This window comes from Lytechinus variegatus, chromosome 2 (genome assembly GCF_018143015.1).
Source record: "Lytechinus variegatus isolate NC3 chromosome 2, Lvar_3.0, whole genome shotgun sequence".
NCBI lineage: Eukaryota > Metazoa > Echinodermata > Echinoidea > Temnopleuroida > Toxopneustidae > Lytechinus > Lytechinus variegatus.
Window position 1 is genome coordinate 43,919,278 of NC_054741.1, and position 15,799 is coordinate 43,935,076.

General features: G+C 40.4%; 1 protein-coding gene across 1 annotated transcript; it reads left to right on the forward strand.

Annotated features, from left to right (window-relative positions):
• The first annotated feature begins 2,290 nt into the window (after window positions 1-2,290).
• Window positions 2,291-7,171, forward strand: LOC121406824. Its single transcript, XM_041597693.1, has one exon. It carries the CDS (start codon window positions 2,291-2,293, stop codon window positions 7,169-7,171), a length of 4,881 nt encoding a protein of 1,626 aa, XP_041453627.1.
• The last annotated feature ends 8,628 nt before the right edge of the window (window positions 7,172-15,799 follow it).

Sequence of the window (15,799 nt, forward strand, 5' to 3'; positions counted from 1 at the left end):
TTTTCCCTGCAGTAATCTATGAAAAGGGAGCAAAAATATCGAAAGCGAAAAGCAAAATCCCACAAGCGCGCATGATCTTGGACAGCATTGCGCATTTAGCCAGCGGGCTGTACGCGCATTGTCACCTTATTCAATGAAATCGCATTGTGACGTCACCTCCTAAAGCCGTGCAATGGTACATTTTGGACGGTAAATTTAGGATGGTACGTCTTGTGTGCAACGGTACGAATGTGTGACATTCAGCCTCCCATTTGATCGCGTACAACAAGCTAAGTAGGCGTTGTACAATAGGAATTGTTCATCACTCTGCAGTCACAGTTAGTTCGACACACAGAGTGCGCATTTACCATTGAAAACTGCATGTGCGCGCGATGAGTGGTGCGTAGCTTTAGGACCCGCGCAGCTTTAGGACCCCCTACCATATATTTTACAGAAATGTTGAAGTTTACTTGCAATATGTAAAGGAATAAGTGAAACTTTCGGATGCGTTTTTTATTTTTTGACGAATCATCAAATACTCAAATAACTGAAACTTTATAGTTTATATCATACCTATATTTTTGTTTCATGTAATAATGCGTAAAAGACAGCTAGATACAGTTGATGATACGACACCTTTTCGTTTCCAACCTACAGTGGGAAATCACGTTGTAATTTTTTTAACGAATTCCACTGAAACTGTTACGTGGATTTACTCAGGCCTAAACTGCATTGCTATTGTTTCGATGATCGAAACTATTTATTTGTTGCAGATACCATAATATATGTTCATAGGTAAAAATCGGTTTCGGCCTAAAATTTCAGCTTCGAAACATGTCATAAAACATCGAGCAACAAGTTTCGACCGAGGGCCTGAAATTTCTCCTAAAAGTAGCAGATTCCGGCTAGGATGAAGCTTGTCCAAATAATATTGTGTAAACAAAGTTCGTAGTTCCTGCCAAAGAAGTAAGTGTGCTTAGATATTGTTTTAAAAGGTTTTCTGAACCAATTATCTAAAATGTAAAAATGAAAGTGAAGAAAACCTTCAGCTTCACGTGGTTAAATGTTCATTTGCATAAATTTTGCATATTGTGAGGTCGCTGTATAGATAACAGAACGCGACAAGACTTGTATGAAAAAAAGGTATAAAATTCATTGTGTTATACTTGTCAAGGACAAGGAGAACGGAAAGAAATAATTGAGTTGAGGAGAAATTATTTTGATGATAATTATTCAAGAAATAACAGTTTCTTTGCATAGAAAGAGGGATAGGCCTTTGTAAGCTACGTAGATTTGGGACATGAAACCAAAACTGAAGTTAGCACACTAAATTTGCATTGTTATATAAAGCAATGAGTAGCAATGTCCAGGGTTATGAAAGCTTATATATCTATGGAATATTATTGACAGAGATATTATACAAGCATTTCAGATTTATGAAATAACTGAGTGTATCATGAATCAAACTAGACCAAAGCAATTTAATGTGGTTAGTCAAAAGAATTTAAGCAAACTTTTAAAGAGTTGTTTTGAGTAGGATTTACAATTTGTCAAGTGAAATTTTTATACTTAAATTCAAGTTGAATTTATTGTATTTTCCTGGATATTTATTTTCCAGTACAAACATCAAAAGGATTACTGGTGTAGCTTTTTCTTGAATATTTGCTAGGAAAATAATGCAGATATTTCATGAAGATAATTATGATTACTACTGATAATTTTATGGTTCTTTTGCAAGTTAAGATAGAGCTGGCAAAAGTCAATAATCACACAAAGAGACATGGTTTGATGTTTCATTCAGGTTCATCATTTATTTTGATAAAGTACAATTCAAAGTGTGATTTAATTTAGACAAAATATGTCTAATTTCCGGTTCAATTGTTTGTTCTTTACAGATTGAATTTTTTCTTCATAAACCATAAACCATACTATTCAATTTCTGGTGGAACTTCGCTGAGTTGTTACTACGATGGCGGAGGACAAGAAGTCGCTGAAACTCAAGAGAAGGGGAGCGAAGGCCAGGCTTACCAGGCACAGTAACGGTCTTCAGATCTTGCTTAACAATAACAGAGAAGTGCCAGAAATTCAGTCTGCATACAGCAAGTTTGAGCAAGCATATGGAGACCTACAAGAAGCCCATGAGAACTTTACTATGACTATTGATGATGATGCTGAGTTTGAGATAGAGGAACAGTGGATGGATGATTGCCAGAAAGAATTCCTGAAACTGGAGATAGAGGTTACAGATTACTGTTCTCAAACCAGCTCAGGAATCAAGACGCCAACAGAACAAATACTACCACAGTTAGAGATGCCGCCAATGCAGGGAGGGTCTCCTATACTTCCAGAATCGGCAATCTTGTATCCCCCTCCACTACAGAACCGAGACACTTCTCCAGGTATGTCAGATGCTAGATGCAATTTTAAGGTGGAGAAGCCGAAGTTACCCAAGTTTGCTGGAGATGTTCGGGACTATGAGATATTCAAGTCAGACTTCGTTCACATGGTTGATTCGCGTTATGGAAAACGTGATGCAATGACAATCCTGAGAAGCTGTCTCGTTGGCCGTGCACACGAATTAATCCAAGGCATAGGTCAGGATTATGATGCTGCCTGGGATCTATTAGATTCCATGTATGGAGATGCTAGAATTGTTGCAGATACAATAATCAACGACCTGAGCAAATTCAAACCACTGAAAGAGAACGAAGACAACAAATTTTGTGAGTTTGTCAACCTTGTTAGAAGAAGCTATAACATCCTTAAGCTAGTAGGAAAGAAGGGTGACATGGACAACAGTCACATGTTAGCAACCATAGAGAGAAAAATGTGCGCTGTTGATAGGAAGAATTGGTTTAGATACCAAGAATCAGAGAAGCAAGCTGCAAGCTTTGAAACTTTGTTGACATGGCTGAACCTGGAAATGAAAGCTAGGATGAGAGCGTCAGCACCATTGAGATCACAGATGCAAAGTGAAGGAAAGTCAGCAAATGTTCATCATTTGTCATACAAAGAAAAGAGCAAACCAGACCATAGTGTTAGATACCATGAAGAGCAGCCACGAGACAGAGCTCAGAGACAACATCGCTGCTGGCATTGCAAGACTGATGAGCACTGGGTAGATCAGTGTAAGCGTATAATCTCTATGGCTGCCCCAGAAAGACTGAAGTTCTTCAAGGAGAATAGATGCTGCTTTAGCTGCCTAAAGAAAGCAGGGAAAAACCACTACATGGCAAACTGTAGGAGAAGGCAGAAATGTCCAGAGCAAGGGTGCACTTACTATCACCATCCTTTGTTGCACTTTGAAGCCAGTCAACAGATGGAAAATGAGAGCGGTAAAAATGACATTAACGTTGCGACTACAGTTGGAGCATCGTTGCTGCCAATCTTATCCATAGACGTTGACAGTGATACTAGAGCAAACGTCCTGTTAGATAGCGGCTCACAAGTTAGTTTGATCAAAAATTCACTCGCCGAGAGACTCCACTTGAAAGGCACCAAAACGAGCATCACAATCAAAAAGCTTGGCGACATTGAAGAAGAGTTGGAAACTTTCAGATATAGAGTGCCGATTAGAGAAGCAAACACAACCAAGAAACACCAGATGATTGAAGTTGTCGGCGTCCCTTCAATAACAGAGGAAGAAGCTGTTAATCTGAAAGACCTCGCAGATCAATTTAATATCCCTAACCTGAACAGAGATAGTGGGCCAGTGGAGATCTTGATTGGAATAGATCATCCAAAATACATAGTAGGTGGTAAACTAAAGAAGAGAGGTAACTTCATAGCAAGAAAGACTCCATTAGGATGGGTGATCTTTGGTGGCACAGAGAAGCGAACCACATGTGTCAATGTCCTTCATGTAGCAGTTCAGAGTCCAGACTTGTCAGAGTTTTGGCGAATGGAATCTCAAGGTGTAAGTTGTCAGTGCCAAGAGACTAAGTTAACCATTGATGAACAGAAAGAGGAAGAGATCATCAGAGCTTCTTCACAGAAGAAAGGAAAGCAGTGGGAAATTGGCTATCCATGGCAAAGGGATCCTAATGAACTCCCAGATAATAAGAGTCAAGCAGTGAAAATCCTTGAGTCAACTGAAAAACGACTATATAGAAACCCAGAGCACGCGGAAGCGTACAACAAGCAAATCCATGAACTGGAAGAAATGGGGTTTGCTAAGAAACTCACAGCAGCAGACATCGAGAAGTATGAAGGACCAGTTCATTACATATCACATCATGCTGTTGTAAGACCAGAAAAAAAGAGCACCCCTATCAGAATTGTTTTTAATTCTTCTGCATCTTACCAAGGTCATCGATTAAATGAATACTGGATGAAAGGTCCTGATCTCTTGAACAGTTTGGTCGGAGTGCTCCTGAGATTCAGGGAAAATGAAGTGGCCTTGTGTGGGGACATCTCCAAGATGTACCATCGTGTGTCAATCCCTGAAAGAGATCAACATGTCCATAGGTTCTTATGGAGAGACATGGATGGAAACAGAGAACCTGATGTCTACATGATGAAGGTTGTCACTTTCGGTGACAAACCAGCCCCTGCAATCGCCCAGATTGCTCTGAAGCTTACAGCAGAACAAGGAGAGTGTACACATCCTCATGCTGCTTCTGTTTTGAAAAGGAATGTGTATATGGATGACATATGCGACTCTGTACAGACTGTAGATGAAGCCAGGAAACTTAGTGCTGAGATAGATGAAGTGTTAAATGACGGAGGCTTCAAAGTCAAAGGGTGGATTTCCAATGAATCTGATGTGGGAGACCTCACCCAAGGAAAGATGAAATTACTAGATGACATAGCTGAGGAGAAGGTCCTAGGAGTAGTTTGGGACAGAGAAAATGACACCTTCTCTTACAAAGTAAAGCTGAGAGACAGTGTATTGAATTCAAGATTAGATGGAGAGAGTCAAGAAAGATTAACCAAGAGGAAAATCCTAGGTCAAATCGCCCACATATATGACCCCCTAGGATTTGCTGCCCCAGTGATTGTAAGAGCCAAGATAGGGATGCAGAAATTGTGGCAAAGAGGCTACAACTGGGACGATCCTCTTACTGAAGAAGAAGATGCGGACTGGAGGCTTCTGTTCGAGGAAATGAAAGGATTGAATGAAGTATCTCTCGAAAGATGTCTAACACCTCCTGAAGCTCAAGGTAAACCAGTGTTGTGCATTTTCTCTGATGCATCAGAAAATGCTTATGGTGCATGTGCGTATCTAAGGTGGCAAACCGGAGATGGCAAGTTCGAGACTCGCTTTGTTGCATCCAAGTCAAAGGTAGCACCGTTAAAGACATTGACAATACCCAGATTGGAGCTACAGGCTGCCGTGTTAGCTGCCAGACTGTACAAGTCGATCACTGAAGAGATGAGATTAGAAGTTGAGAAAGTAATGTTCTTCACGGACAGCATGATAACTCTACAGTGGATCAAGTCTTCGGCCAGGATATATAAGCCTTTTGTGTCAAGTAGAATAGGGGAGATTCAGACTCTCACTGACCCCTCAAGCTGGAAACATATACCTGGTGAAGATAACACAGCAGACAAAGTGTCAAGAGGAATCGCAGTAAACGACCTTATGAAAGAATGGAAGTGCGGTCCTAGATTCCTGCATCTCGACGAAACAGAGTGGCCAGTAGACAAGGTGAAAATCGACCAGAGTCTTGAGAATCTAGAGAGACGAAAGATTAATCAGACAGTGTTAGTTGTCAACAGCACATCAATTGCCCCCATCGAATCTGAACATTTCTCAAGTTGGCGAAAGTTAGTCAGAGTGACTGCCTACGTTCTCAGATTTGTACGGATTCTCAAGTCAAAGCTCAAGAAAGAATCCATGCCAGAAGCTGATGTGACATTAGCCCCAGCAGAGTTGGAGAAAGCTGAGCTATATTGGACAAAGGAAGCGCAAAAGGGTCTGAAAAGCAGATTTGAGAGAGGAGAGTTCAGAACCCTTACTCCTTTCATTGATAACGAAGGAGTAATCAGAGTAGGAGGAAGAGTTGAGAACTTAGTGACATCATATGAATCTAGACATCCAGCTCTACTCCCAGGTTCCCATCACATAGCTCTACTTTTCACACGTCACGTTCATGAGATTGGACACCCAGGTGTTGAGACGACAACCGCCAAGGCGAGACGCAAGTTTTGGATCTTACAAGGACATCGTTTGGCGAAAACCGTCAAGCATCGCTGTGTTAAATGCAGGTCAACAGAATGCAAGCGTGAGACCCAGAAGATGGCTGATTTACCTAGTAATCGTGTCGCACCTCACACTCCACCATTTCATTACACCTCCTGTGACTATTTTGGCCCCTTTCAAGTAAAGGTTGGTCGTAATAAGAGGGCCAAGCATTATGGCGTAATCTTTACATGTCTAAATACGCGTGCCGTTCATCTGGAAATGGCAACTGACTGTTCAACAATGGAATTTCTCCAAGTCCTAAGGAGATTCTTATCAGTGAGGGGACGACCAGCTCAGATCCTTAGCGACAATGGAACGCAATTTGTGGGAGCTCAACGCGAACTTCGCGAGATGATATCGGGATGGAGTGAAGATGAGCTCAAAGATTTCTGTGCAGATAAGGGGATACAGTGGAAGTTCATCACCCCTAATGCACCCCACCAAAATGGGTGCGCTGAATCTCTTGTTAAAAGTGCCAAAATATCAATCAAGAAAGCAATTGGTGAGCAAGTGCTCACACCATTTGAGTTGTATACATGCTTTCTTGAAGTAGCTAACCTTATGAATGAGAGACCGATAGGACGGAAATGCAATGACCCAGATGATGGAAATTATTTGTGTCCAAATGATATGTTGTTAGGCAGGTCTTCTAGAAATATCCCACAGGGTCCATTTAAGCAAACCAAGAATCCTCGCGATCGCGTAGAATTCGTTCAGCTAATAGTGGATTCTTTTTGGAAGCAGTGGTCTCAAAACGTCCTACCACTGTTAGTACCATGTAGAAAGTGGAACACAGATCGAAGGAACGTTAGAGTTGGTGACGTTGTAATGACTGCAGAGAGCAATGCAATCCGTGGAAAGTGGACTATAGCAAGAATCATTCAGGTTTATCCGGGACCTGATGGTAAAGTTCGAAATGTGAAGCTAAAAACTGTTTCCGGAGAGTATCGTAGACCCATTACAAAACTAGCGGTCATCTACCCAACAGAAGGTTATAGTGACTAAATTAAAGACTTTGAGACTGAACTTTCATTTGAGCTCAATTCATTGAAAATTATTGATATGATATACATGTATTTATTCATTTGTATGTCATGTGATAGATATTTGTTTGAGAAATTTCAAGTTTTCAAAAAGTCTCCTCATCCGGTGGGGCGGGAGGATGTTTCGATGATCGAAACTATTTATTTGTTGCAGATACCATAATATATGTTCATAGGTAAAAATCGGTTTCGGCCTAAAATTTCAGCTTCGAAACATGTCATAAAACATCGAGCAACAAGTTTCGACCGAGGGCCTGAAATTTCTCCTAAAAGTAGCAGATTCCGGCTAGGATGAAGCTTGTCCAAATAATATTGTGTAAACAAAGTTCGTAGTTCCTGCCAAAGAAGTAAGTGTGCTTAGATATTGTTTTAAAAGGTTTTCTGAACCAATTATCTAAAATGTAAAAATGAAAGTGAAGAAAACCTTCAGCTTCACGTGGTTAAATGTTCATTTGCATAAATTTTGCATATTGTGAGGTCGCTGTATAGATAACAGAACGCGACAAGACTTGTATGAAAAAAAGGTATAAAATTCATTGTGTTATACTTGTCAAGGACAAGGAGAACGGAAAGAAATAATTGAGTTGAGGAGAAATTATTTTGATGATAATTATTCAAGAAATAACAGTTTCTTTGCATAGAAAGAGGGATAGGCCTTTGTAAGCTACGTAGATTTGGGACATGAAACCAAAACTGAAGTTAGCACACTAAATTTGCATTGTTATATAAAGCAATGAGTAGCAATGTCCAGGGTTATGAAAGCTTATATATCTATGGAATATTATTGACAGAGATATTATACAAGCATTTCAGATTTATGAAATAACTGAGTGTATCATGAATCAAACTAGACCAAAGCAATTTAATGTGGTTAGTCAAAAGAATTTAAGCAAACTTTTAAAGAGTTGTTTTGAGTAGGATTTACAATTTGTCAAGTGAAATTTTTATACTTAAATTCAAGTTGAATTTATTGTATTTTCCTGGATATTTATTTTCCAGTACAAACATCAAAAGGATTACTGGTGTAGCTTTTTCTTGAATATTTGCTAGGAAAATAATGCAGATATTTCATGAAGATAATTATGATTACTACTGATAATTTTATGGTTCTTTTGCAAGTTAAGATAGAGCTGGCAAAAGTCAATAATCACACAAAGAGACATGGTTTGATGTTTCATTCAGGTTCATCATTTATTTTGATAAAGTACAATTCAAAGTGTGATTTAATTTAGACAAAATATGTCTAATTTCCGGTTCAATTGTTTGTTCTTTACAGATTGAATTTTTTCTTCATAAACCATAAACCAGCTATCATTTACATTTATTGTTACATCTTGAAATAGTTGATGTATACAAGATACATGAGACCTAGGAATTCATGTTTCACTTGTATTGTATGAAAGAGAGAGATAAGAACTTATTGTCCATAATGATGCGAACTTAAGACCATTGTTTTCATATTTATATAGACATTGCCAATAAATAATACTTTTACAGCATATTTATCTTTAGTATTTTATATTTGTTTTATTTACACCGTTTACACGCATTCTGTTTCTTTTGAAAATCTATTTGGAGTATATACAATTTGAGGCAAGATTGTAAGATACCGTAACCTTTTGATATACTTGATATGATTGTTGCAGGAGCAGAAGAGCCAGTGTTTGTTGAATAGAATTGACAAGACAACTCACTGTTTTGGAGGGATTTCAAGCGAATAACAAAAGATTACATATTATATCCAAACACTTACAGATCTAAGTAGGCAGTGCACTCCCAATTAGTAAAATTTAATGCCGAGTGCTGACTACTGAGTCTACCTCAACTCTATAATAAAAAGCATGTATATCTTTTCAAGAATAATATTACCCAAAAAATAAAACACTAATTTACTTTCATGCAGAATATGCCATTTAGTTATCGCACAACCAGTGTTCATACGCGGCGATACAGGGGCGTCATCCCCGTAAGATGTTTCAAGCCCTGAAACAAAAAGTAAAAAGAAAAACTGGAGTACCCAGAAGAACGAAGTATGCCTATACAATGCAAGAGAGGTTTCTGTGTGAAGTAACTAGACATTACCTATTCGGCAATGGGAGTAAATATTTTGGCACGATTATTATTTGACTTGAAATTATAGGGCCCCCTAAGAAATTCTGGATCCGCACCTGGCTCCCGTTCACATAATGATGAGAAGTTAAACGAGATTTGAAAGCATCAAATTGTTAAAATAGAAATCGCTCGCGCTTCGCGCTCGCATTGATTTTTTTAAAAAGTGATATTACATGTATTCATAAGCACATCATTTATTCAATTGCCTCTTCTTCATGTGCCTATGAAATAAGATAATTCAACATGCATTTAAGGTACTTATGATTGCCTGGGAGAGGGAGGGGCCGCCATTTTTCCGAAAAGGGGCGCCAAAATCAGGTGGAATTTGGGCCCCCCTCCCTACGAAATACTGGTAGAAGGGGTTTGCCAGTCATAATACACTCTAAAAAATGAAGTGCTAATTTAGCTCTTAAAGAGCGTGTATAGTGACTGCACTTAATTCGGAGTGCTGATTTGTCTAGTTCAAATTTGAACTAGACAAATCAGCACTCCGAAGTGCAGTCACTATATACACGGTCTTTAAGAGCTAAATTAGCACTTCATTTTTCAGAGGTTCGAGCCCTGGTCACGTCTTTTGGATGATGACGTTAAAGGTCGGTCCCAGACGTAAATAATCATATCTGATTGATACACCTTTGACAAAACTCAAATACACACACACCCTCTAAGACGGTATATATTTCAAAAATGCGAGCGCGAGCAAATTTTTTTGACATTCCGACCTAAAAATGGTCATTCTAAACTTAGAAAATGGGATAGGTATGTAAACAATTGATGCGAGCGCGAAGCGGCGAGAGGAAAATTTAGATTTTAGACCTTTTTTTATGCTTAAAGGCTTTTCAGTCTATATCAGAATATTTAAGCGGGACACTCTGTTCATATTTTGTAAATCATAAATAGGATGTAGTTAATTGGTTATCATTGAGGGCGCTATGGAATAGAAACAACCTATTTCAATGTTGGTCTCAAATCGTCACTAATTTTTTCAAATTTTGGGACTACACAACCATCAAGTTTAAATCATTTCATCAGCATCGTGACAGTCGTGACTTTCAGATCAGATATATGGATTCTCCACAGGGTAAAAGGCCTCAAAGACAAGCTGCTACAAAGCAAAACACGTATGATCTACTCGTACTAAGGGCCAATCCGTTTCCACACGGAACAGCCCGCCAATTTCAAACTCTATCATGTCTAACACACGGCCTACAAGCCCGGTGAGAAGTGCAGCCTCCGCCTCAATCCCAGAAAACAGTGACGTAGAATCACAGGAAGATGACGTCATCACCATGGCGCGTGGCGCCATTTCTGGGACCGATCAGCCTTCTACTTTGCACACTCCCCATGCCGACGCTGCATTATCTACTGCCTTGGATGATTATTTTACGAAAATAACGGCAAGATTCGAGGAGATGATAAAGAGTGCAATGCATAGCTTCGTCGGAAAGTTGCAGCAATTGGAAGTTAAGATGGAAGCATCGTTTGAGTTTGAGCATAAGCGAGTGGATGACCTGACGGAAAATCAAAATAGAATTGAAGAGAAAAATGGAAACCATGGAAAAGGAAATCAGTGAGCTCCGGCTAGAAGTCCAGCGCAATAAAGTGGCAGTAAATAAGAGTGAAAGATTCTCCAGGAGAAATAATGTTAGATTAGTTGGCATCCTAGAAGCACCTCAAGGGGAAGATCCCGTCACCATGGTGGAGGAAATTCTTCATTCCAAATTTAAGGTGAAAACGAAAGTAGAAAGAGCCCAGAGGCACTTGTACAAAACAGTTTATTCTGCCTCATTTCGAATGTGCACATTCGAATTTGAACGCTAAATATCCAACATCGATTACGAAGACTTGTTCTTGGCGGGTATTAACAAATTTTGAAACTTGGTTTTATTGCTCAAACAAAAATACAATAAATTTATGCAAGATAGAATACTAACCTGAGGTTTATAAATACTTACTTTTAATTCAAGAAAATTGCCTCTTAAAATCGTAAAGAAGTATACCCTGTAAATCAGATAGTCTCAGTATTGGGTCCCATAGTGGTACATGACTAATACATCTATGGTAGACACTTTTTCTTGTACCATAGTGGTAATCACTATATAATCAGTATGGATATCACCAATCATGGACAAGATCACAGATCTTTAGTTTTATGTACATTCTGCTAATGTCAGTCGTCATGAATTCTGCCTAAAAACATATTAATTAAACATTTCATTCTCTCACAGATATGAGCTTACCATTAAAAAACACCTTTGTTGTGTATACGGTGTAATTTGTTGGCATTTTCCGATGCCACATGATATATTTGTCTTCTTCAGCTATATACAGGCGCGGATCCATGGGGGGGGCCCGAGGGGGCCTTGGCCCCCCCCCCTTCGGCTAAAAAAAAAAGAGAGAGGGAAAGAAGAGAAAAAGAGGGGAAGAGGGGAAAGAAAAGAAAAGGAAGAAAGGAAGAAGGGAAGAAAAAAGAGAGGAAAAGGGGGGAAAGAAAAAAGGAAAAGAGAGAGGGGAAGGAGGAAAAGAAGAGGGGAAAAAGAGAGGAAGAGGGGGAAGGAAGAAGAGGGAAAAAAGAGAGAGGAAAGGGGGAAAGAAAAGGAGAAAAGGGAAGAAGGGGAAGGAAGGGAAGGAAAAGAGAGAGGAAAAGGGGAAAGAAAGAGAAGGAAGAGAGGGAAAGGAAAAGGAGGAAAAAAAAGAGAAAGAGGGGAAGAGGGGAAAGGAAGAGAAGAAAAAGAGAAAAGAAAAGGAGGAAGAGAAGAAAAGAAAGGGGAGGGAGAGAGAGGAAAGAAGAGAAGAAAAAAGAGAGGGAAAAGAAAAGAAGAAGGGAAAGAAGAAAAAAGGAGAAAAGAGGGGAAAGAAAGAGGAAAAGGGGGAAGGAAGAGAAGAAAAAGGGAGGGGGAGGGAGAAGAAAAGAGAAAGAGGGGGAAAGAGAGAGGAAGAGGGGAAAAGGAAAGAGAGGAAGAGGGAAGAAAGAAGAGGAAAAAAGAGAGAGAAGGGGGAGAGAAGGGGGAAGAAAAGGGGAAAGGAAGAGGGAAAAGAAAAGAAAAAAAGGGGGGAAATAAGAGGGGAAAGAAAGAGAAAAAAGAGGAAGAGGGGGAAGGAAGAGAAGAAAAGGGAGGGGAGGGGGAGAAAAAAAAGAGGAAGAGGGGGGAAAAGAGAGAGGAAAAGGAGAAGAAAGAGGAAGATGGAAGAAAGAAGAGAAGAAAAAAAAGAGAGAAAGGGGGAAAGAAGAGAAGAAAGGGGAGAGGAAGAGGGAAAGGACGAGAAGAAAAAAGAGGAAGAGGAGGAAAGAAAATGATGTTCGAACCAAAAGGGCGCTGAAATGATGTTCGAAGGAATGTCAAAATGCTGTTCGAACTGGGGGCAGAATTGATGTTTGAACGGGGGGGGGGGCGAATTGATGTTCGACGTAGGGTCGCCAAATTGATATTGGAACTAGGGGGCGCCAAATTAATACTCGAGCGAGGGGAGCGAAATGGTATTCGAACTAGGGGCGCCAAATTGATGTTGGACCTACATGTAGGGGCGCCAAATTGATACTCGAGCTAGGGCGCCGAAATGATGTTCGAACTGGGAGGGGGCCGAATCGATGTTCGAGCTCGGGGGGGGGGGCCGAATCGATGTTCAAACTAGGGGGTGCAAAATTGATACTCGAGCTAGGGGGGAATGATATTCGAACTAGGGAAGGCAAATTGAGTTCGAAGGGATGCCAAAATGATGTTCGAACTGGGGGCCGAATTTATGTTCGAACGGGGGGGGGCCGAATTGATGATCGACCTACATGTAGGGGCGCCAAATTGATGTTGGACCTACATGTAGGGGCGCCGAATTGATATTCGAACTTGGAGGGCGCCGAAATGATGTTCGAAGGGATGTTAAAATTATGTTCGAACTGGGGGCGCCAAATTAATAATCGAACTGGGGAGGGGGGGCCGAATCGATGTTCGAGCTAGGGGGCGCCAATTGATACTCAAACTAGGGGGACGCCGAATTGATGTTCGAACTAGGGGGGTGCAAAATTGATACTCGAGCTATGGGGGAATGATATTCGAACTAGGCAAGGTAAATTGAGTTCGAAGGGATGCCAAAATGATGTTCGAACTGGGGCAGAATTTATGTTCGAACGGGGGGGGGGGGGGCAAATTGATGACCAAACTACATGTAGGGGCGCCGAATTGATATTCGAACTAGGGGCGCCAAATTGATGTTGGACCTACATGTAGGGGCGTCAAATTGATATTCGAACTTGGAGGGCGCCGAAATGATGTTCGAAGGGATGTTAAAATGATGTTCCAACTGGGGGCCGAATTTATGTTCGAACGGGGGGGGGGCGAATTGATGATCGACCTACATGTAGGGGCGCCAAATTAATATTCAACTAGGGGCGCCAAATTAATGTTGTACCTACATGTAGGGGTGCAGAATTGATATTCGAACTAGGAGGGCGCCGAAATGATACTTGAACTAGGGAGGGAGGCCGAATCGAGGTTCGAGGTAGGGGGCGCCAAATTGATACTCAAACTAGGGGGCGCCGAATTGATGTTCAAACTAGGGGGGGGGGGCGCAAAATTGATACTCGAACTAGGGGGGCGAAATGATATTCTAACTAGGGAAGGCAAATTGAGTTCGAAGGAATGCCAAAATGATGTTTGAACTGGGGGCCGAATTGATGTTCGAACGGGGGGGGGGCAAATTGATGATTGACCTACATGTAGGGGCGCGAAACTGATATTCGAACTAGGAGGGCGCCGAAATGATGTTCGAAGTGGGGGCACCAAATTGATACTCGAACTAGGGAGGGGGGCCGAATCGATATTCAAGGTAGGGGGCGCCAAATTGATACTCAAACTAGGGGGCGCCGAATTGATGTTCAAACTAGGGGGCGCAAAATTGATACTCGAGCTAGGGGGGCGAAATGATATTCGAACTAGGGAAGGCAAAAATCGAGTTCGAAGGGATGCCTAAATGATGTTCGAACTGGGGGCCGAATCGATGTTCTAACGGGGGGGGGGGGGCAAATTGATGATCGACCTACATATAGAGGCGCGAAACTGATATTCGAACTGCCGCCTTGTTGTTGGCTCATTGTTCCATATATTGAAAGTTTGAAATGCCTTGGTCTTGAGGTTTCTAGGCCTTGGGTTTCCATGCCTTGGCCTTGACCTTGGGGATTGAAGCCTTGGTCTTGGGTATTAAAGCCTTGGCCTTGGAGGTTTCAGCCTTGACTACCACAGTGATGGATATATTGATAGATATTATTTACAGAAATTTTGAAGTTTACTTGCACACACTAAGAAAAAAGAGTTCAGAATTTAACCCCGAAAGGTTGATGCAAAATCAGCACCCTATGGGTTCAAAAATTGAACCCCTGATTTGGGGTTCAAAAATTGAATCCTGTTGTTGGGGTTCATTTTTGCACCATGCGGGTTCAAAATTGCATCCCTAGGGGTTCAATTTGAAATTTAGGGGTGTAGTTTTGAACCCGTATTGTATAACAAACTTTTTAAAATCCCCTTTTCATGACAGTTTATCAAAATTTTCGGCTCGCGATTTGCGCTCGCATTAATGGTTAAAAATATATCAACTAATTAATGATGCGTTCTATTCATTATAAAAAGGTGCTTGAAATGTTCAGTGTTCAGGCCATATCATCAGATTCCGCGCCCTCATTATGCATTAATACTAAGATATCAATTTAATAATTAAATTGTCACTTTTGTTTTATCTCGCGCTTAGCAAGATGAATAGGAAAATATATAGTCATTATATTCATATGATAACATGTCCTAAGGATGTCAAGGTCCTATGTCTCAAAATTAAAGTAATAATGAAACATATCAGCTCTTTATCAAATGCGATTTATATCCACCTTACAAGTTTCCTACAAAGTGTTTGAAATATCAGATCGGAATATCAAATATTTTAAGCTCGCGTTTCGCGCTCGCTTTTATTTTCATGATAAAAGAGATTGTTTAGAATGCGTAGATTCTAGGTCTTAATCTGAAACACGCCCGGGCATTTTCATTCAGTTATCCAGTTTCAGATCACAATATAAAAAAAATTCTGCTCGCCCTTTGTGCTCGTATTATTAATGTAAGAAGATCCCCTTTCTCATCCCTTTCATGATTTACAAAACATGAATAGAGTATCCCGTACAAGGTTGAAATCTCGATTTTTTTTACGCTCGCGTTTCGCGCTCGCATAAATTGATTGTGAAATATGTAATGTCTTCATGGCTAAATGCAAGCAGTCCTTAAAAGGCACTTTCCGATCAGTTCAAAACGTATACAAACATTTTCTGCTCGCGCTTTGTGCTCGCATTATTAATGTAGGAAGATCCCCTCTTACTCATCTTTTTCATGATTTAGGAAACATGAATAGTGTCCCGTTCTAGGTCTCAATCTAGAATTTTTGTGCTCGCATCAATTGTTTAGTTATATAGCTATCTTGATCATGATTACAAAAACTGATTAAAGTG

Excerpts from the sequence above, each read along its gene's own strand:
- LOC121406824 (XM_041597693.1), top strand. The coding sequence starts at position 2,291 with ATGCCGCCAATGCAGGGAGGGTCTCCTATACTTCCAGAATCGGCAATC.